General features: G+C 47.3%; 1 protein-coding gene across 1 annotated transcript in view; it reads left to right on the top strand.

Annotated features, from left to right (window-relative positions):
* The window catches only part of CIB4 (calcium and integrin binding family member 4), an 84,905-nt gene extending 63,858 nt beyond the window's left edge, over positions 1-21,047 (top strand). The window contains exons 6-9 of the mRNA XM_016129054.2: positions 9,526-9,667; positions 18,249-18,358; positions 19,223-19,311; positions 20,854-21,047. Of these exons, the coding sequence (XP_015984540.2) occupies positions 9,526-9,667; positions 18,249-18,358; positions 19,223-19,311; positions 20,854-20,884 (372 nt within the window). The 3' untranslated portion in view covers positions 20,885-21,047. The remainder of the gene's footprint in view (positions 1-9,525; positions 9,668-18,248; positions 18,359-19,222; positions 19,312-20,853) is intronic.
* Positions 21,048-21,354: the final 307 nt, after the last annotated feature.

The following is a 21,354-nucleotide window of genomic DNA, read 5'->3' as shown; positions in this document are numbered from 1 at the left end:
ACACATCCTCAGCCTGTCCCTGCCAACCCATCTGTCACTAGAAGACAGCTCCTACACGGGCCTCTCTGTTTTTAGACTTCAGGAAGGTTGAACATCTGAAAGACAGAGACTGTTCCTTTCTTATAAACAACTGGTGGGAAGGATGCCTCTGGGGCCTGGCCAATTGAGGGAGTGAGCGCCTTCACCTAAGTGAATATCTTATCCCTCATGCTACCTGCCTGATCTGCCCTTGGCTCTGCCCTTTCTCTGTTCCCTGGTTGGTTTCTCCATCTGGGCACTTTGTCGGTCCTCCCTTCCAGTAACATTACCCTGTCCTAGCTCTTGTCATTCCATTTTGCTTGTACTTAATTCGGAGACTCCTCCTCTGCCTGTGTCTGAAGACACTTCTGTCAGTGCCCAGGCCAAGTATACACGGAGGGCAGAGGTGATGTCTCCATCATTTGGGGGCTCCAGGACCTCGTTCAGTGTCAGGCACACAGTAACTTGCCTTATGCATTTGCTACAAGGATTTGAAGTTCAGGTTATGAGCGTGTCTTTCATCTCTGGCTGAAGAAGCCACATCTTTCAGCTCTGCTGATTGTCCTCTGAGCAGCAGCCAACTGGCAGGGGCATGGGACACAGGGTACTAATGCTTCAAACCCTATGATTTTAAGACATTTTCTTGGAAAAAAACTAATATCCGATGGAGTCAAAAGAGCAATGTATACAAAACACTGACTTAGGAGTTTGCATCCTCCTTCGTTGGGCTTTAGTTTCCTCTCTTTTCAAAACAGCATGGGAGTATCCATCCTGTGGTAGCCTAACCCAATGCCTTGCACACAGTAGGTGCTCAGTTCTGTTGGGTTGGAGAACTGACTGAATGACTTCAACTCAACACTGCCACCTTCTGGTCGAGTTACTCCAGTGTCGAAGGGTGGGTCCAGTCTGAGAATGAGGGATGACTCCTGAGCAATGGGGTTGAAGGAAGGGAAGCCTTCCCTAAAGGGCCATCACTCTCATCCATTCTCTGTTCAGCCCGGAAGCTCCATACAACTCTGGCTTCCAAGCCACTGCCCCTGGCGACAAGGTCTTTCATGTCCTCAGGGACAGCCACTTTCTAAATGCAAGTAGCCCGGGAGCACAGAGTTGGAATGGACATTGCCACCCACTGGGAGACCTGATTTCATGACCCTCTTTCGCCCCAGTGACCAACTCCCATCAACTCAATGCTTCCCCTGTAGGACACACTGCTTTCACTGAATACCACACATTTCGATATGTTCTGTTTTCATTTTCATTTAGTTCGTTAGTTTCTAATTTCCTTGTGATTTCTTTGACTTTGAGGGTTTTCAAGATATCTTTCTGTTATTGACTCCTAATTTAATTTGGTTGAGGCCAGAGCATGTACTTTGGGTGATTTAAATCCTCTTAAATTTACTGAGACCTGCTTCATAACCCAGCAGGTAGTCTGTCTTGGTAACTGTTCCAGGGGCACTTGAAAAAAATGTGCATATTACTGTGTTGGGTAGAGTATTCAATAAAATGTCAAGTCGGTTGATAGTCTTTTTGTCTTCTATATCTCTAAAATATTTTTTGGTTTACTCATATCAATTATTGACAGAGGGATGTTGAAATCTCCAGCTGTGTATATGGATTTGTCTCTTTGAAAGGATTTAAAATAAGAAAAAGAGATCTTTTTATATTTCTCACATATTTATCATTTCTGATATTCTTCATTATTTTGTGTAGATCTAAGTTTCCTTCTGGTATTTTCTTTCTCCCTGAAGAATTTCTTTTAATATTTTTTTGTAGCTCTGGTCTGCTGCTAATGAATTTACTCAGCTTTTGTTTGCCTGGGGGAGAAAAAGTCTTTTGCCTTTAGGTTTGAAAGATATTTTTGCTGGGTATAGAAAATAGGATGCGAGCTTATAGTATTTCAGAGAGTTAAACACATTGCTCCATTGTCTTTCGGCTCGCTTAGTTTCTGACAAGAAATCCAGTGTCATTTTTGTCTTCATGGCTCTATATGTATGTGTGGCCTCACCTCTTCTCACTTCTGGAAAGTATTTTCTTTTTACTACTGATTTACAGCAATTCGATTATTGCTGTGCCATGGAGTGGTTGTCTCCAAATTTCTTCTGTTTGGATTTTGTTGAGCTTCTTGAATCTATGGATTTATAGTTTTTTCTCATCATGCTTTTCTCTACTTTCTTAAACATATACAGTGTATTTATAATTGTTGTTTCAATATTCATGCCTGCTTATCCTATCATTTGTGTCATTTTTGTGTCTGTTCCTATTAATTGACTTTTCTACTAGTTTTTTTAAAATTATTTTCCTACTTTTTACGCGACCGGTAATTTTTTATTGGCTGCGAAACATTGTGAATTTGATATTTTTAGGTGCTTAGTTTTGTTAGATTCGTTTAAATGTTATTGAGTTTTATTCTTGGATGTGGTTTTGGTGCTTGAAATGAGTTTAAATCTTTTTAAGGCTTGCTTTCAAGATTTATTAAGGTAAGTATTATATGCCTTTCTTATATAACCATGGTACATTTGTCAAAACTAACGATAAATTAAAATTGGTGGAACACTACTAACTAAACTACAAACTTCGTTTGGATCTCATCAATTCTCTCACTTACGCCCTTTATCGTTCCAGCATCCACTCCGGGATCCCACATTGCGCTCGGTCTTCACATCCCTAGTGTCCTCTAATCCGTGAGAGTTTCTCCATGACGACCTGTCATAATTTTAGGGAGAACACTAGCCGGGTATGTTTGTAGCACATCCCATGTGCATATCTACTAAATCTACTACCACCTATTAAACAAGCCCTCCTTTCCCCCACTCCATTGCAATGTGATCTATGTCTTAAATCAGGTAGCCATATATGTGCGGGTCTGTTTCTAGAATTTCTATTATGGACATTGGTCTGTTTGTCTTTGCACCAATATCACGCTGTATTGATTGCTAATGCTTTAGCATAGTTCTTGATCTAGTAGTGTAAGTACTTCAGCCTTGTTTTTCTCTGGATTACCTTGGCTGTTCTTGGCCCTTTATATTTTCATATCAGCTTGTCAATTTCCACACACACACAAAAAAACATCGGCTAGAAGGTTTTAACTAGAACGATATTAACTCTGCAGAGCAATTTAGGAAGCATCAACATCTAAAAAGTGTTGAACTTTCTCATTTATAAATATGGTATATCTGAGGGAAAATTTTAAAGCCGCTAAAACACAAAAGATTTGTTACATCCTTCTCTCAAAACGAGGGATCTGCTCACCCAACCTTGCAAGACTATGGGGGGGTCTTTCAGACAGCACTTCCCTCCGTGAGAGTCTAACCCAGTAACCAGTAACCTAAGGCCTCCATTCAGGACCTAGGAGGGGCTGGCCTCTTAAGTGCCCCTCGCATAGACAACTCCATCCACTCCTTCCCTTGACAGGTGCTTTCCATCTGTTAAAAAAGTTTACAATATAAACATTAATCGTATCATTTAAAAAAGAGTTCATAGAAGACAAAATGAACAAAAATAAAGCATTATTCAAAAATAACAAACACTAAAAGTTAAGAAAGCATCATTAGCAACAAGAAATTTTAAATGAAATAGGACCGTTTGATCTTTTTTAACAAAATGAGATCTTAAAAATCAAAGTGCGTCAATGATGTCATTACTGAGTCACTAGCGTATTTTTGTGTGAATTTTTTCCAGCAACTGTAAAAAGCTCTTTTTGACTATGCGCTAGTTGGATAAATGGCGAGGAGATATTTTTAAGCTAAGTCCAAATATTTTCTTTCTGACTTTCATCTTCAAATCAAATCTCTTGTTCAATAACTTTGAGAAGATCTTAAAAAAAACTCAGTTTTTTGGCAGGGACTGCAATTTTTTTATTGTCAACAAACTGTGGTTTCTGTTTCCAAAAAAAAAAAAAAAAATCCCCAGCATTTGAGTTTATTTTCATCTTCTTTAGTTTTAGCATGTGTAGATGGAGATTGCACTACTGAGTTACCTGTATAAATTTCTACACTGACATGTTTATATTCTCTTGTTCAGAAAGCCTTCACACTAGGGTACATGTTATTCTTCAAAGGAAAACGTTGCTTTGTCAATTGTCATCTTCTTCCTGCTCTGGAAGATTGAAGACTTCTAAATGAGTGTGAAATTTAATGCAGATTATAGCTTCCTGGCTAGGTCCCAAAATTTATTGGTTCAGATTTCAGATCGTTAAATTAATAGTCACAAAAATCTGGAATCTAGTAAACTGGAACTGTGATCACTGATGAGCCTCGCTCCCTCCCCTGCCTCTTCCCAGCTGTTCTGTCTGCTGGTGGCTGGACTGGAGCCGGGGACACCGGATGAGCTGGCACTAAGTTAGCTCAGGATAGAGAGCATGGCAAGGCAAGGAGGCAGCATCTCCTAGCCCCTTAGAAACTCTCCCTGTGGCACAGCTGGGCTGTCTTTGCATGGAGCTGCACCTGTGCAAACGAAGTCTCATCACAGGGCAAGTCTTTGCCCTGGGATCTCTGTCCCCGAAGTGATGAAGCAGGGAGCCTGGGGAGAAGGAAGCTGCCATTGCGGGCACACAAACAGACCCTGGACGCTCTCCTGGCAGGTGCCCTCCAGGCCTCACAGAGAAGTGCACCAGGCACCCCTGGGCCTAAGGCACGGAAACAGCTCTGGTGACCTGGCCCTCTCAGGAACAGAGTCCCCCACCCCTCACTCTGCCAGTTCCCCCAGTGCAATGGCTCCAGGTGGCCTTGACCTTGTCTCTTGGCTTCTCCCTCCCCCAGCATTTGCTTCGATCCTCCCCCAGTGTTTCTCACATTTGTATCAACAGTCACTACCCACCGGACACAGAGCTCTCATAGAGGGGAACCGCTTCTTTTGACTTAAATCAAGGCTCTGTTTTGTATTTTGTGTCAAAAAAAATTTTTTTGTATTAAAATAAGAATTTTAAGAGGGTTCCATTTCCAAAGTTTCCCCCATTTTAATGGCCACATGTTCTGTCTTCATTACCACCTTTTTCTTTGATGCTTATTTGCCACAAGTCACCGTGGCGAAAACAGGGCTAGGTAGACTTAGGAGATCTGGGTCTAAGGTGGAGTGACCTTGGACAAGTCACCCTCCTTCCCCAGGGCCACATTTTCATATCTGTGATCTGAGGGGGTTAGTCTAGGTCAGAGGTAGCCAGACACTTTTAATCATGTATCCCCAGCAATAAAAATTGTGGGACGTGTACCCATAATATACACATATTTATTCATAAAGTATGTTCCTTTACTACAATACCAAGATGGGAACATATAAACATGCAAAACAAAAACTTTAAAGATAAAGATTATAAAAATATTTTAAGAATAAATTTCTTTTTTTATATACATAACAAAATTTCCTCCTCTCACAATTTTATTGTTTGCTTATAATTGATAACAACAGTTTAAGGGAAAGCAATGTGATTAGATGTACTTCACTATTCTTTGAATCTTGCTTTCACACTTTGAGATAGAGCCATTTAGAGGTCTGGTTTTAATGGCTGTCATAGCTGATCCAAAGAGAAGAGATGTATCATTAGCTGTATTAAATTATGGTACTCATTATCAGTCCTATCCACCAATTAAAGGCTTTTTATTGAAATTAAGATGGTAGATGTTCATTTTCCCTTTTGTCAGTCAGGAGCTCTTTACAAGCTAAATGGAAAACATTGCATTTTATATTTTTAACAAATGGACTCAAAATCCACCAACTCTCTTCATTTGGATGATTTTTCAAACGGATTAGAAAAATATGTTTAGAATATTTTCAGGTAGACAACTGTAAGCATTTTTATAGGAACATCACATGTTTTCAACAACATAAGTCTCATTTTCAAAATATTCTCTCCAAAGCAGGAGTTTCTTTGGAAAAGAAAGGACTTTCTTACTCATTGTTGAAATGAATCACCTTTACCTTGAAGAGTCAGAAGAATTTGAGTTCTTTTTTTCTTTTGGCGGCTAGCCACTAGGCAGCCAACTGCCCACCGCCACTTGTCATCATAAAATGCTCAGCAAATTTGGAACACTCATCTTTTTTTGCACAAGAAACGCGTATAGCTCCTCTTGAAGTTGGATGGTTGTTTTATGTGCTCTGCCGAGACAGAACCAAGCAAACCTCAGGTGGTTCAAAAGATTTTCATAGTTACTTCCCTCTGATTACAAATCATTATATAAGTAGTACTATATTTTAAACTCAAATAAAAAAAAAAAGAGAGAGAAAAGGAAAAACTGGCCATGTCAGTGCACCCTGCAGTACTCTGTGTACTTCCGGGTTTAATTCTTGACAGTAGCAGTCTGCAGGAAATTTCACAGGGAACTGGTTTTATGGTTTCACGTCCCCACACCCTACCCTTTCACCATGGAGCAGCCACCCCACCGGTGATTGCACTCAGACGATTTTCCCCATAAATGATGTTTGTATTAAAGAAGTAATGTACTGTTTGGTTCCTATCACCTCTTTCCCTTAGTGCCTCCCAGAAATGTGGTTCTTCGTGTGTTTCATTACTGAAATAGAATCTAGGAAAATCGTGTTGGAATCATCTGTATTTTTTTTTCAACTATTTAGCAAACCTTTAACAGTGTGAAATTTGTCCTAATGCTTATTCCTCTACATCCTCAGCAATATGTTCTACACATCTTCTAACAGTATCTTTGGTTACCATGCTGTTCCCAGCAGCTACCACACCAGCTACCCCCTTCCCTAATTCTATAAGACAAGATGTGTGTGTGTGTGTGTGTGTGTGTGTGTGTGTGTGTGTGTGTGTGTGTGTAGAGATAAGAGTCAGTGTGACATGGGTCTAAGTGAAGTGGGTGGATTGGCTTCTTGGCAATCATCCCCCCACCCACCTCACTACCAGCAAAACCAAGTAATGGGGGTGGTCCCCAGGGAAGGGAAGATTGATGCCTCACCCCCTGGTTGGCTGTGTTCTTAGGCAGTGAGCTTGGTGATCTGCCTTGTACTTGTCTGAGTATAGGACAAGAAAATTGAAGCTGGTACTTGTTATGTCTGACTGGATTCTCAATGGTTTCTACCTCATAGAAAAGAACTTGTGTTTCAAGTAGGAGAGAGATCTACCCTGACACTTTCTTGTTGTTCACTTGCATTTGCATTTTAGGCATTATTTCCCGTTGCGGTTTCCTTGCAGCAATCTTGTTAAGCCACCTATCCATTTGTGAGAGTTAATTGAGTTAAAATTTGACAAAGTAATCTGTGAAGCCACTTAGCTAGGTACATGTGACCTGGAACACATCACGGTAGATAACTCTTATTAGCATTCATTTGAGACAGTCAAACCCAGCATTTCTGGGCAGGAGGAGACGGGGGTGAAAAGATGGAGGAACCAGGGAGAGCAGGAGCTTGTTTGGAGGTTCGAGCAGGGCAGCCCGGATTCTGCTGGACCCTGGCCACTCCTATATATACACGTACATATACGAGCTTGACCCTGTCACCTGGGGATCTTATTTACAGCGCAGATTCCTGGGTGTATTAGTTCGCTAAGGCTGCCTAACAAAGTACCACAGCTATGTGACTTAAACAACAGAAATGTATTGTCTCCCAGTTCTGGAGGCCAGAAATTCGAGATCAAGGCATCCGCAGGATTGGTTCCTTCTGAGGCCGTGAGGGAGAATCCGTTCCTCGCATCTCTCCGAGCTTCTGGTGGATTTCCAGCAATCTTTGGCATTCCTAAGCATCACCCCGATATCTGTCTTGCAGAAGCATTACCCCGATCTCTGCTTTCCTCTTCATATGCTGTTTTCCTTGTGTGTATGTGTCTCTGTGTCCAAATTTTACCCCGGACCTTCTAAAACAGGATCTCCGAGGGTGGGAGTTTACAATTCATGTTGTTTTAAACAAGACCCTCAGGTAACTTGTATGCTCATTAAAGTTTGAGAGCTACATGGCTATGTTAGGTGACAGAGAATGTTCTCTTTCCTACCTCAAATGCATAGGGATACCAAATAAAATTAAACCATAGATTTTAATATGTAGCTCAGTTTAAGAGAAAGGAAAGATAAATTTTCACGTGCCCAAAATGAAGAAATCAGAACCAGAAAGCTAAACTTTGGCTGATGCTGGGGCAATCCCAAGGAGTGTTAGATAAGGGAATATAGGTCCTTAGAGGCTGGGGCTGGAGTTCAAATATCCATGAGGGAGGCGATAGAGCCATTGCGTGCTTGGAGCCGAGGAGCTGACCCTTTCGCACAAAGCCTGAAGAGATACCTTGTCTGTGAAAAGGGGACTAGAGAGATCAACCAGAGATCTGTTTCATCTAATTAAAAATTTGGAAGGTTGAGGAACTATTGGCCATTAGATCATCTCTGTGATTTCACGGAATCAAATACCTTTATTAGCTGAAGTGCATTGAAGGGAAGGGAATTTTGGTTGGGGGTGAGGGAGGGATAGGGTCATTTTAGAACAGTAGAGCAAAGTTAAAGTCTGATAAGGTCTGACATCAGGCAATGGCTGGGACCCTGAGCAACTGGGGGCTGGGAAAGACATGGTAGATTAGGGGCACAGAACAGGGGAGGAGGAGGGTGCCAAAGATGAACGTGCTACTTTTAAAGCTTTTTAAGCTTGTTCTGTGCTGTTTCCCTTTTAACTCTCGTGAGATCTGCCCATCTCCTCCACCCCACAGCCCGCCCAGGGCTGGAGGACAGTAGCAAGGCAGCATTAGCAAGGTGCCTCTGAGCTGGAAGGGAAGTGGCTGGGGTGATTGCTCAGAACTTTGTGGTGCCAATGTCAGAAGGGTCCTCTCATGCATAACCCTGGCCAAGCCTAAGTTTGGGAAACTGGGGGTCCCTAAAATCACATGACCCTTCTTTATATGGGGCTCTAATTTGAGAAACAGTTTAGTTTAAAAGTGAAAATTGTTATTATCTAGAGTAGTTAGGTAACGACTAATAGCTACCATTTGTTAAGAGGTATTTATCAGCTTTAAAACTATCCCGTTTACCTCACAACAAACGGATTAGGTAGGTATAGCATTATCCCATCCTACTTCGTAGATGAGAAAGCTTAACCTCTGGGAGATTATGTAATTTGTCAAAACTAAGGTCACTTACTAGCAAATAGTGAAGCTAGGACTTAAACCCAGGTATGTCTAACCCCCAAATCAGTATGTCGACAGTGGTTAACACTACGGAACAGAGGATGAAAATTTTTCATCCCATTCTTTACACAAGTTTTTGTGTTCTCCAAGTTTTACACATAAAGTGGAGAAAAATTAGTAGCCATAAAAGAGAATAACACAACCAAAAATGAGCCTTTGGAAGGTGTGTGCGGGAGGAGCTGAGGTGGGAGAGGGATCCTAAGCATGACTCCTCATCCAAGGTCCCAGGTACCGTCCGTCACACCCAGGGCCCTGGCTCGCTGACGTAGCATCAACTCCAGGATTTAGGTTATTTTCTTCTCAGACTCAGAACACTGTACTTTGGGAAGATGACGGAGGCCCAGGGAGGCACGAACCTGACATTGAAACTTCTTCCTCCCCCTCTTCCCTACCCACAGGTCAACCCTTTCAGAGACCGAATCTGCAGAGTGTTCTCCCACAACGATGTGTTCTCCTTCGAGGACGTGCTGGGCATGGCGTCTGTGTTCAGCGAGCAGGCCTGCCCCAGCCTGAAGATCGAGTACGCCTTTCGCATCTATGGTGGGTGCTGGGGGAGGCTGAGTGATGAGGGCGGAAGTGCCATAGAGTGAATGCCACATCTGGAACCCATCCACATTAATGCACTGGTGGGAGAGTATTAATTGGGGTTTACTTGGGTATTTAAAGGTATTATCATATTTCTCAAGGACTGTAGATTTTTTAGAAAAGGATTGAGAACTACTATTCCAATAGGTTGATACATTCTCTTCCACGTCATCAGAGGCAAATGGAGTCATTGGTATTGATATTTCATGGTCGTGTGGGCAGGCGGGAGGGAGAAAGATGAGCGGATAGATAGAGACTACATTATGAGTATAAAGAAGTTATGCTTGTTTCACAGAATTTAAGAGCTTGAACACTGAAGCTAACTCAGCCATTAAATGGCTGAGCAATCTTGGGCAAATCGTTTCACTTTTCTAAATGAGAGGGGTTGAGAGAGATTATCTCTGAGGTCCTATGACATTTTTTGGTCTCTGATTTTGTCTCGGGTAGCCATAAGGCTCTGCAAAACTAACCCACATTCTTAGCAAAGCTGGGGGTGCCTGGAATTTTCAAAGAGAATCAAGAGGAAAAGAAAGAGAAATCTTGGAAAGTCTTCAAACAGACCACGTGCACACCTTTATGCTCATTGTGATGATTCCTGAACCCCAAAGGACTTGTTCATTTAGGCTTATATATTTCAGAATCTCACCTGCCTTCCCTTCCTGCCAGCTTTTCCCCTTTCTCCACACCATAGACATCATCTTATTCTTGCTTCACCCAAGAGACTAGGATAGGATGGAGTGGAAGAGTTTTAGGCCAAATGGACCGGTGAGGACTCAGTTTTCTCATCTATAAAAAGGGCTTAATGATATTTTTGCATTCCACGTATCCTCAGGCTCAAAATCCAGGAAACGCAAATGAAATCACAGATTTCTCAGCTGAGCATGGCTAAGTAAGCTCGTATCACACTGTCACGTCCACAGATAGCGATCATAAACCCTAAGTGAAATGTAATAAGCAATTTCTTGATGGCACCGGAAAGCTACCGAAACCAGATAGGTGCTAGAGACAGCTGACACTTGGAAGAAGGAAGTGGTGTTGCACGGTCCCTTCCCTCCACGTTCGTTGTTTGTTCGTTTAACATCTTTAGCCTGGAGATGGGCTTCAGTGAGTGACATCATGCAGGTCTGACAGAAGCTCTGCACTCTTTCTGACTTGAAGAATTGGAGAGTTTGAGGGGCACTTTTCCCCTGAAAAAATGAAAAGGAGAGAGTCTGTGAGAGAAGAAAGCCAGAGAAATGGTGCCAAATTTTACGTATGAACCATGCCGAAATCTCTTTCTGGCCTTTAAACCATATATGTAAAGGCAGACTCAAAACAGCTCAAGTAAGAATAAAAGAACTGGACTGTGATTTGAGCTGCCACTGCATTTTAACGAGGTCCCTATGGGACAGGGTTTGCAGTGTTAAGTCCCACCAATTGTCTGCTAAAACCAAAACTTCAGCACTTTTTGGAGGAATATAACAGAATCTAGAATTACCACAACCAACTACTTACGATGTCTGAGAAACAATCCAAAACAGCTATGATAACCATGCCCAACGACATACAAAGGAGCTATGCTTACGATGAATAAAAAGACAAAAATTCTCAGCAGATAAATAGAAACTATATGAAAGAATCAAATGAAAATATAGGACTGAAAAATAAAATTCGAAATAAAAATCACTGGATGGACTTAGCTGGAGAATCAAGACGACAGAGGAAAGAGTCAGAAAACTTGAAGCTAGATCAATGGTTCCAAAATCTAATCTGAAGAACAGAGAGAAACGTATCAAAAGGAAAAATAACAGAGCCTCCGGGACATGTAGGACAACAGAAAGGTCTGACGTATATTCAGGTAGAGTCTCAAAAGGAGATGAGAGAAAGAACAGGGCGGAAAAGATGGTTGAAGAAATAAGGGCCCCGAGTGTCCTGAATTTGAGAGAGACACATTTACAGTGAACTTCAGGTAGGCTAAGCACAAATGAAGTCACATATCCCAATTTGGGTGGCTTAGGATTCCCATCGCTGCCCTCCCATCCACTAGCCTTCCTCCCTCCTTACTCCGAGTCCTTCTGGGGGGCCCCTGGAAGCTTCCAGAGTAGCCGCTGCTACTCTCGGTCAGGTCTTCCACCACTTGCTGTGCTGTCTCTAGTTTCTTCCATGTTCCGTCAGTACATTTCTGGATGGGACGGTTCTCCTGGATGGAGAATGCTGGCCCGGGATGGGTGCTCTCGACCTAGCCAAGGGCCTTCGTGTTGCAAGTCACAGGAATTTACCTGTGTCAAAGGCAACTGATGAAGAACAGCAGTAAATCAGTTTTCCATTGCTGCACAATAAATTACCACAAACTTAGCGGCTTTAGATGACACACACCGTAGTCTCACAATTTCTGTGGGTTAAGAGTCTAGATACGGCTTAGTCAGGTCCTCTCGTTAGGGTTTCACGAGGCTGCAATCAAGGTTCTGGCTGGGCTGCAATCAAACGTTCTCAACCAGAGAATGCTTAACTGGGGAGGAATACACTTACAAGGTCACTCCGGTTGGCAGAATTCATTTCCTCCTGTTTATAGAGCCTAAAGCCCTGGCTTCTTGCTAGTTCTTGGCTGGAGGATGCAGTCAGGTTCCAGAGGCTGATCTGTGTTCCTTACCACACGAACCCCTCAACATGGCCACCGCTTCTTCAAAGGCAGCCAGGGAGTTTCTTGAGCCAATGTGCCAGCAAGATAGAGTCTTATATATTGTAATCACGGAAGCGACTGCCCATCACTCTTGCTAGAAATAGTCACAGTTCCCGCCCACACTAAAGGGGGTGTGCGGATTATACAAAAACGTGAACACATAGAGGTGCAGATCGTAGAGGGAGGAGGGCTCTGGTTTGTCCTCGCAAGCAGTCTGGCACCCATGGCAAGACTGAAGCAAGCCTTCCGAGGGACCAGAATGCAGCTGGCAGGTGGTCAAGGAAGCGAGACAGACACTTTCTCTCTTTCTCCTCTTCTCTCCGTGGCTGCCCGGTCTCTCATCTCTGCTTCTCTCCATGCTCCTCCTCTTTCTGCAGATCTGATTTGGATGCTTCTGTGCCTGTGGGCCCCAAATGACTGCCCTGCCCCCCAGCATGGCCTGTGGGCTTCACTCTGACGAGCCACAAGCATTTCTGTTTCTTGCTTCCGTTTTCTCAGGAGATGCTCACTGACCCAGCCAAACCAGTGATCTAGCTGCCCCTGGTTGGGTGATCAGCCTTGTCCAATCAGTCACAGCAAAGACGAAGCAGAGTCACAGAAACAAACATGACCGAAGAGGTCCACTGCTGGGGTTGGGGACACTTCTCGGCGTCGGCGAAGTACAGGCTGGGCAGATGTCCCAAAGGATGTTCCCAGAGCTAAACAAACAAAAACACCCAAACCTTCGGGGAACTAGAAGAGCAGCAGGTTCTCGTCAGGCTTCAAAGCACAGTAGCGAAATTGTGTTCAGCTCACAAGTGGGGAGAATGCCCTCATTCCCCAAAGGCAAGACGGAATGCCCCAGTTCCGATGAAGGACTGGACACCGCCTGTCGCCCGTGCTGTCCTTGTATCTTCCTCCACACCCTCTCTCCAGGTCCCCTTGAATGGTCTCCTTCCTCCTTGAGCTCAAGTACAAAAACAAAAGGTTACGCAAATCAGCTCTGCACATAGATGCCTAGGGACTCGTAAAGTCTAAGGCTTCGTCGGGTACACCCAGACAAACCTGAATGCTGTCGGCAGGATCAGAGATGGCACGTGCGCCTCTCTGACCGCGGTGCCGGGCACGTGGTGGCTGCTCAGTACATCAGGGTGGTGGTGATGGCAGTGAAGGAGGAACAGGAGGGGGGAAGAAAAAGACAGACAAAGAGAAGGAGACACAAAGAAGGCAGCGGCGGTAATGGCCGTGGCGATCATTCTGAGTCAAAGTCCAAAGACCCAGCTCAGGGCTCCAACCTCTCTTTACTCCAAGTGCGGCCCATGCACCAGCGGCATCAACATTGCCAGGACGTGTGTTAAAAATGCAGGCTCTCGGGCCCCACTGCGTGCTGAATCAAGGGGTTCCTCTGCATCGTGAAGTGTAAGACGCTCTAACCCACTGGTTTGCAGGCCTGGGGGCACACTGGGGTCCCCCGAAGAGTTTTTAAGACCTCTGGGTGCTTGGGACCATGCTGCAGAGATGCGATGATGGTGCTGGGTACGGGTGTTGCTGAGCTTTCTGAAAGCTCCCTGGGCAATTCTAAAGTGCAGCAGAATTTGAGAACTACTATTGTGACCTACTGTGTCCGTCAAGATTGCATGTAAGAAAATCCGGGTTGAAAAATAAAAACCTGGAGCCAGGCAGTCCAGAGCCAAGAGCCAGGGAAGTGACTCCAGAAGTAACCGAGAGCCCGGCCCCTTCGAGCCTCCCAATCTGCCATCTTTAATTCAGGACTGTTGTCCTCACAGTCACAAGATGGTTTCTGTACCTATAGGCATCTCATCTTCATTCCCAGAAAAAGAAGGGATGAAAGAAGGGATACGGACAAAATGCACATTCAAAGGCGCAGATTAAGTCCATCCTACAGCAACTGTCTCGGGCGCCCCACTTTATATTTCATTGGCCAGAACTATGTCACTGCACAGGAGACCGGAATGGAGCATTCTAAGGTGAACATGATGTCATCCTGAGCAAGGGCTGCAGTTCTATTAGCAGGAAGGAGGGAGTGAATGGCTCTTGGACAAGAATCGGCAGGGCCAGGCTCACCTACCTGGGAGGTACCTCCCAGGGTCTGCTTTGAGGGACACTCCTAGCCTCCAACTGATCGATTCCCCCCACTCGGCCTTCCGAGGAGATTTTCTACCTGTCAGAGAGCGACATCCCAGCACGGCCTCCCTGCGCCTGTCATCACACGGCTTCCGCCAGACGGGAACGGCCCGCAGGCAGGTGCCAGGGCACCAAAGGCAGACCTTCCACGCCTTCCCCAGGTCTGACACAGTAACACGGATGTTAGTGGAGAGGCCAGGGAGGCGGCCTCAGTTCTCATGGGGATAAAGCAGGGAAAGTGTGCCCTGCCTCGCTCCATCAAATGGGCTCAACTTTGTGAAAGTACTTCATAAATTGCGATGACAGAGAGGTTGGGATGGTGATGGTAAGAATGTTCTGGGGGGACCCGAAGGCTGAGCCCTGACCCCACCAGCTCTCTAATCTCCCTTGTCATTGGGAAATAGCAAGAACAAAGCTCCCCACTCCCTAGAGTGGCCCCAGGCTGCAGGTCCTGAGACTGCTGAGGCCCCAGGGGCTGGCCGGAGGCCCAGAGCTCCCAGCCCCCAGCCCTTTCCCAGGCTGCTCTGCCCTTGGACCCCCAAGGAGGAGAACTGTCCAAGACTACATTTTACTCCAGCAAATGATTCTGTTTCCAGATGGCATAGGACCAAAGCCATGTCACTTTGTTGCAGTCTCTGGTATGGGAGCTGGGCCAGCAGGACGCCTGGGGACACTGGCGGGGTCTCTGGGAGAGGCTGCAGAGCTTTTCGCCAGCAGCACAATGTCACAGAGGCTGCCCACTGCCTCCGGTCCCAGTTCCGGTCCCTCCAGCCCCCTCCCCCTGCTCTCAGCCATTCCCTGTGGCGTGTGAGAACAGAGCTGTGCGGGGAGAGACTGGACAAAGATCTTGGGCCTTAGCCTCCGGTCCCTGGGGCTGATAAACAGTCAGCCCGGGGAGAGCCACCCGCTTAAGGAGGGAGGTGGTTAGTGTCACCTTACACACCCATATCCTGCCCTGGGGAACAGAGACAAGAGGCTTGGCTCTACTATTGTAGAGCTTGTGGCATCAGCAAAGTCTCTTCTCCACTCAGGGCCCAATATAGCTCTAGCTCTCATTCTTCAAAGCAGAATATTACACAGTTTCTAAAGTTTGCAATTTTTTTGTATTTAACAATCATCAAGTGATAGAGCATTGAGCCTCTACGATACCTAATAAGCATCTTCTATATTCCGACACCAGCTGACTTCCATGTATTTTCTTACTTAACCTTCACACTGGCTTTGTGGAGGTACTGCTATTACTCATTTTACAGATGAGGAAACTGAGGCTCAGACAATGAATTAGGATTAAATCTGGTGGCAATGACAGGAACCCTTAAGTGGCTTATGCAAGACAGCTCCCAAGACTGCTGCTGGCAGCTACATGCTTTTTCTCTAACGTGGAGAGTTCCAGAGGCAGTTGCCCACGGTGGTTGTGCAGTGTTAGGGACTCAGGTCCCTCCTATTTTTATTGCTTTATCCTCCATTCTCAAGGTCACCTCATTGTCACAAGGGCTACACCTTGCCTTTAAAGACGTTCTCAGAAGTTGCATGCTCCTCTTCTGCGTGCATCTCATTGGCCAGAACTCAGTCACATGGCCACATCTAGCAGCAAAAGGAGCTGGGAAATGTAGTGCTCGTCGTAGATGGTCATATGCTCAGCTAAAAATTGGGTACTTTATTACAATGAGTGGTTAAGAGCATAGACTACCCATAGGGTCGGACTGCCTGGGTTTAGCCTTGTTTCCATCGCTTACCAATGTGTGACCTTGGGTAGTTCATTCATTCACTTGCTCAACAAATATTCATCGGGCACCTATTCTATTCTAGGCACTGGTCTAGGAGCTGGGGATATATTAGTGACCCAAAAGATATAACTTTCTACCTTGTGGAACTGACATTCTGGCGGAGGGAAACAAACGAGCTAATACACGACCCATGTCGTGTGTTAGGTGATGTTCAGTGCTGGGAGGAAAACGCAGCAGGGAAAGGGGAAGAACGTGCAGTTTTAGACAGGCTCCGGGCAGAGCCCTGGCGAGAAGCTGGCATTTGAATGGAGATGCAGAGGCTCTCTGGGTGACAGTGTTCCAGGGAGGGGGACCACAGTACAGAGGCCCTGAGGCAGGAGCAAGCCTGGGCTGACGGGGCGGGGCGGGGGGGGGGGGATGGCAAGGAGGCAGAGCGAGAGCGGGGCAGCCCTTGGGGCCCACTGTCAGGGCCTAGGCTTTCCTCTGGCTGAGCCGGAAGCGTCGAGAAGAGATGCTGAGGGAGGAATGAAGAAAGATTAACAGGGTCGCTGGCCGCTGAGTTGAGGACGGACTGAAGGGGCCCGAGCGGGTTTAGAGAAACTGGTTAGGGGGCTGCGGCAGTGATGGCTGTTGATAGTGGCTGCAGGAGGGAGGCAGTGTGGTTGGGGAGAAGTCACCGGGATGGGTTTACTGTCCCTCGAAAGTGGAGCAGGGAAGATTTGCTAAGTGAGCTTTGGGGAGTGAGGGGAAGATGACTCCATATTTCTTGGCAGAGAGATTGGAAGGGCGGAGTTACCCATTGGCCAAGGGCACAGCCATGGGCGCAGCAGGTGTGGGAGCCAGGCGAAGGGGGGCACAGGGAAAGTTCGCTTTGGACAAGTCGAATTTGAAGGGCCTATTAGACCATATGAAGAGGGCAGGAAGGCAGGTGGATGTATGCACCTGGCGTTCACAGCGAAGCCCAGGCTGGGGGTATAAATTTGGGGACATTTAAAGGCAAGGGGTTGCAATGAGATTAAGGAAATATGGTTATTTAATCTCCGTGTGCCTCAGTTTCTTCATCTGTGCTATGGGGATTAAAGGCATTGAAACATAAAGCGCTTAGACCATGGCCTGGTGCATCTGTGTTTGGGTGTCCTAGGGAGGGCTGCCTATTCAGGCATTTAAGGCCCTTCGAAGATTGAGCCACCTCGGGACTGATCACTCCAGTGCTGCTGCTCCTCTGCCACTGGCCCTAGAGACCCTGGCACCTCTTCCAGTCACCATCCCTGCAGGCTCTTTAGTGCTTCTCTGATGCCTCCGCCCTCAGGAAGCCTCCCTCGCTTGCACCCCAGCCAGACGTGAACTTGCCCATCTGAAAATCCTTGGAGTCCTTGAGGTGACTGTTCCTCTCTTCCTGGAGCCAAGCTGCTTGGGTGCCAGACAGTCAGTCTCCCCTTCGCCCGTAGCCCGGGAGCTCCCTGTGGGCAGGAACCAGCCCGGCACATCTCTGTACCTGCAGGATGATGGGGGCAGGTTCTTGCACCTAGGTCTTCCGGCTCCAAACCCAGCCGTCCTTCTGCTCTTCCGTGCTGACCAGCTCCTGGCCACTGGAAGACCTACTGACATTTCCAGAGTACCGAGGTTGACACAGAGCTCGGGGACCAGCCTAGCCGGGTGTGAATCCCCACCTTCCCACTTACTGGCAGTGTGGACAACCATAGTACCTCTGTGCCTCAGTTTCCCTTTGAAAAAATGAGACTAATAGAAGATCGATTGTGAAGATTCAGTGACTTAAAACAAGGGGAAACTCTCAGGACACATTTGAACTGGGAGTGCACACTCGGCCAATGCCGCTTGTTGCTGTTATTTATCACGTTACTAAGCGCCACCTTCGTTGGCAGCCTGCTCTGCTCCCCACTCCTCGGGCCTGCCCAGGTCTTCCTGACTGCCAGTTCTAAGCCCACCTGGGACAGCTGGGTTCTACAGGCCATCCCAGAAGCTAACGGGAGTCTGTGGGGTCCTGGCTGGTGCCTCTTCTCTGCAGATTTTAATGAGAACGGCTTCATTGATGAGGAGGACCTGCAGAGGATTGTCCTCCGACTGCTCAACAGCGATGACGTGTCCGAGGACCTGCTGAGCGACCTCACGAGCCACGTGAGTACCTGGAGCTGTACAGGTTGGGGTGGGTCAGGCCGTCACCCAAACACCAGGATGGCAGGCAGGGCGAGGTGCCCCGAGGGATGGGCACATGGCCAGAAGGAAGCAACGACGTCCCTCTTGTCTGTCTTTCCTCCAGATCAGGACTTGCTTCTGTGACTCCCTTTCAGGGTCCCACAGCAGTGCGCCCAAGCCACCCACCAAGTCCCTCCCACCCACGCTGCAGGCAGGCGGCCTGATAGCAGCTTGGCATCAGAGGGACATGTCACAACGTCCCCTTTCCCACATTACCCCAGCACAACACAGTGGCCAGATGTCTTGGAGTGACAGTCCGAAGTGTCGCAGGGCACGGAAACAGCCTTGTGAACCCAGCGGGGCATGGATCCGTTTGTTCTAAGACCATGAAAACCTTTGAGGGTTTCTGGTCTGGGTGGGAACCAGAAGCAAAGCTAAAACCGTGGGGGGTCAGCGCTGCCTCCTCCACCTGACTGGGCCCCTGCAGTGCAGAGCCCCTGCTTGCGACCAGGTGACATGAACAGGTAGGGGACGTCGCCCTGTTCACCCTGCACCTGTTCTCGCTGCCACGTTTGTGTCTGAGGCACCAAGGAGACTCTTCCCAAAATGAGACAGACCCACAAGGCCCAGACCTGAGCACACGTGACCTCATCTCTCTGCACCTCGGTGTCCTTGTCTGGGGCGGCAGCAGCAGTAGGAGGGGAGCACCTGCCCCATGGGGGGCTGGGGAGCGAGCCTGGCCTACGGCAGCGCTCGGCGTGGGGTGCTTCTCCCCGTCCCCTGACCCCCCTCTCCCTTTCTCACGCCCGACGCCTTGCTCTTCTGTCGGTCCTGCATCCTGGCCAGGTCCTGAACGAGCTGGATCTGGACAACGACAACATGCTTTCTTTCTCCGAGTTCGAACACGCGATGGCCAAGGCTCCAGACTTCATGAAGTAAGGTGTTCTGGAGGAGGGGCAGGTGGGATAGGGCGTGTGCCCAGCATAGTAGGGGGCAGGAAGGGCTCCCCAGTCTCTGCTTGGCCAATGGGGCACATTGGTCTTCCCAAGGGGGTCCCATGAGTTTCCAGGACGCTTTGCAGATTCTTTCAGAATCAGCAAAACTGGAGCTTCTGGGAAATTAGGTAACCTAGAAAGAAGCCAGGAGTAGGGCTTTAAAAGGGAGAGCAGGATTGCATTCCAGGCTTTGCACGCGATGTGGGTGGTCCAAACTGCGGGTGCTGCCCCTCTCCAGCCAGCCCACCTGTGCTGCCCCCAATGCCCAGACCCAGGGAGTTGCCTTTGCCTCTGCTAGTCCCCTCCCCTCCCCCCGACAGCCTCGGGTGTTATTAGGAGATGCAGATTTGCCTGGGGGATGAGAAGCGTGAAGATGCTGGTGGCTGAGCTCAGAGAAGAACTCCATCATTTCCAAACCTCGCTTCCGGCAGAGAGAGGCCTTAATGATCTTATCTGGTCCAAACACCCTTGAGATGATGATGGGCACCTCCATCGTCCCCTGATGTGTTTAACAGTCTCATTTGGAGCCTTCCAGTTATGGGGCTGCCCCACGCCTGGAGGCAGCCCGTGTCACAACCCAGTAGCCCTGTTAGGGCACCTCTGTGCTGATGAGCTGGCGTCTTTTTGCATGTGTCTGCTACTCCTGGGACCTAGCCTGCCCTCGGTCTCATAGTCTACGCAGTTTTGATGGCAATTCAAAGAATGCCATTCAAAACGATTTAACCAACCAATCAAAAAAACAAACAAACAAACAAACAAAGGCACCTAGACCTCAGAGAGCACCCGGTTGGGAACCCAGGATAGCTCAGGGCCCAGAGTCTCTGCCTCTCTCCTCAGCAGCTCCGTACGTAACTCTGTGTGCAAATCAGCAATCCATGCTTTGTCGGACATGGGGCCATAGGTGGCCGCCCCACAGTGGTCAAGTTTTCTTCTTCTTGGCTCTGAATGACCCTCAGTCAGGGACTCCTAAGTAATGTCCTTCAGCTCTGACTTCAAATTTGCAGAGAGAAAATCTGATTGGCCCAGCCTGGGTCAGGTGTCTACCCCCCTTCCAAACACCTGGATGAGGGAGAGGGTTCTCCACTCCAACAAGGCCTCCAGGGGGCTGTGGCTGAGGCAGACTCTCTGTAACAGGGTCCACACCCGGGACCGCCTCCACCAAGGGTAATTCCCCTTCTTCCGTAATAGCCCAGCGCATAACTGAGGCCAGAATCCTGTCCGCCTTGACTTTTTCTCTGAATGTCTCATATTTCTTTCCATAAGTTCCAGCACCACAAGGTTCTACTACCCTTTACATTCTAGTGATGCCCAAAGCTGCTTAAAGAAGGCTGTGGGTTAGCGTGGGAGAGGTGCAAATTGGTCATTACTCAGAGAAAGGGGCATGAGAGGTGGACAAGGGGCCAGGGATAGGTGGGCGAGGGCCGGAAGTCAGAGGGCGCTGGAGACTTGCAGGCTCGAGGTGGCTCGTGGACTTTCTTTCAGCTCCTTCCGGATTCACTTCTGGGGATGTTGACGTGGCCACAAACACCTGACCTGGCGACCTCACGGGGACCCCTGGAGCTTGGACTCCAATCCCATCCGGGCACTAGGGGACTGTGATTAGAAGTATGACTTTGTCTCTGTGCCTCCCTCACTTCTAGAACATTGTTTTCTCAATAAAGCAAAAGAAAAGCCTCTTCTTTGCTCCATCGGCTCATCGTATTTTGAATGCAGGGGCCCATAGAAGCATTTTTATTATTATTATTATTATTATTATTATTATTATTATTATTAATTAGAACTGCTCATTCCGGGGCTTAAGTTTGCCAATGACATCGAGCATGCTGGAATGGCCGGTCTTTTCAAGAGCAGGGTTCAAATTCCAAACCACATCACAGCAGGGATCAGGCCGAAGGGATGAGGTTCAGTGGGAAAATATACGTTCTTCCCGCCCTTCGCCGGGGCCTGCACCGCCGCCCCCGGCCCCTCTCCTCGCATCTCCCA

Source organism: Rousettus aegyptiacus, unplaced genomic scaffold (genome assembly GCF_014176215.1).
Source record: "Rousettus aegyptiacus isolate mRouAeg1 unplaced genomic scaffold, mRouAeg1.p scaffold_m13_p_7, whole genome shotgun sequence".
NCBI lineage: Eukaryota > Metazoa > Chordata > Mammalia > Chiroptera > Pteropodidae > Rousettus > Rousettus aegyptiacus.
The sequence above is the reverse complement of the archived record's forward strand: the minus strand, read 5'-3'. Positions and strand labels throughout refer to the sequence as shown.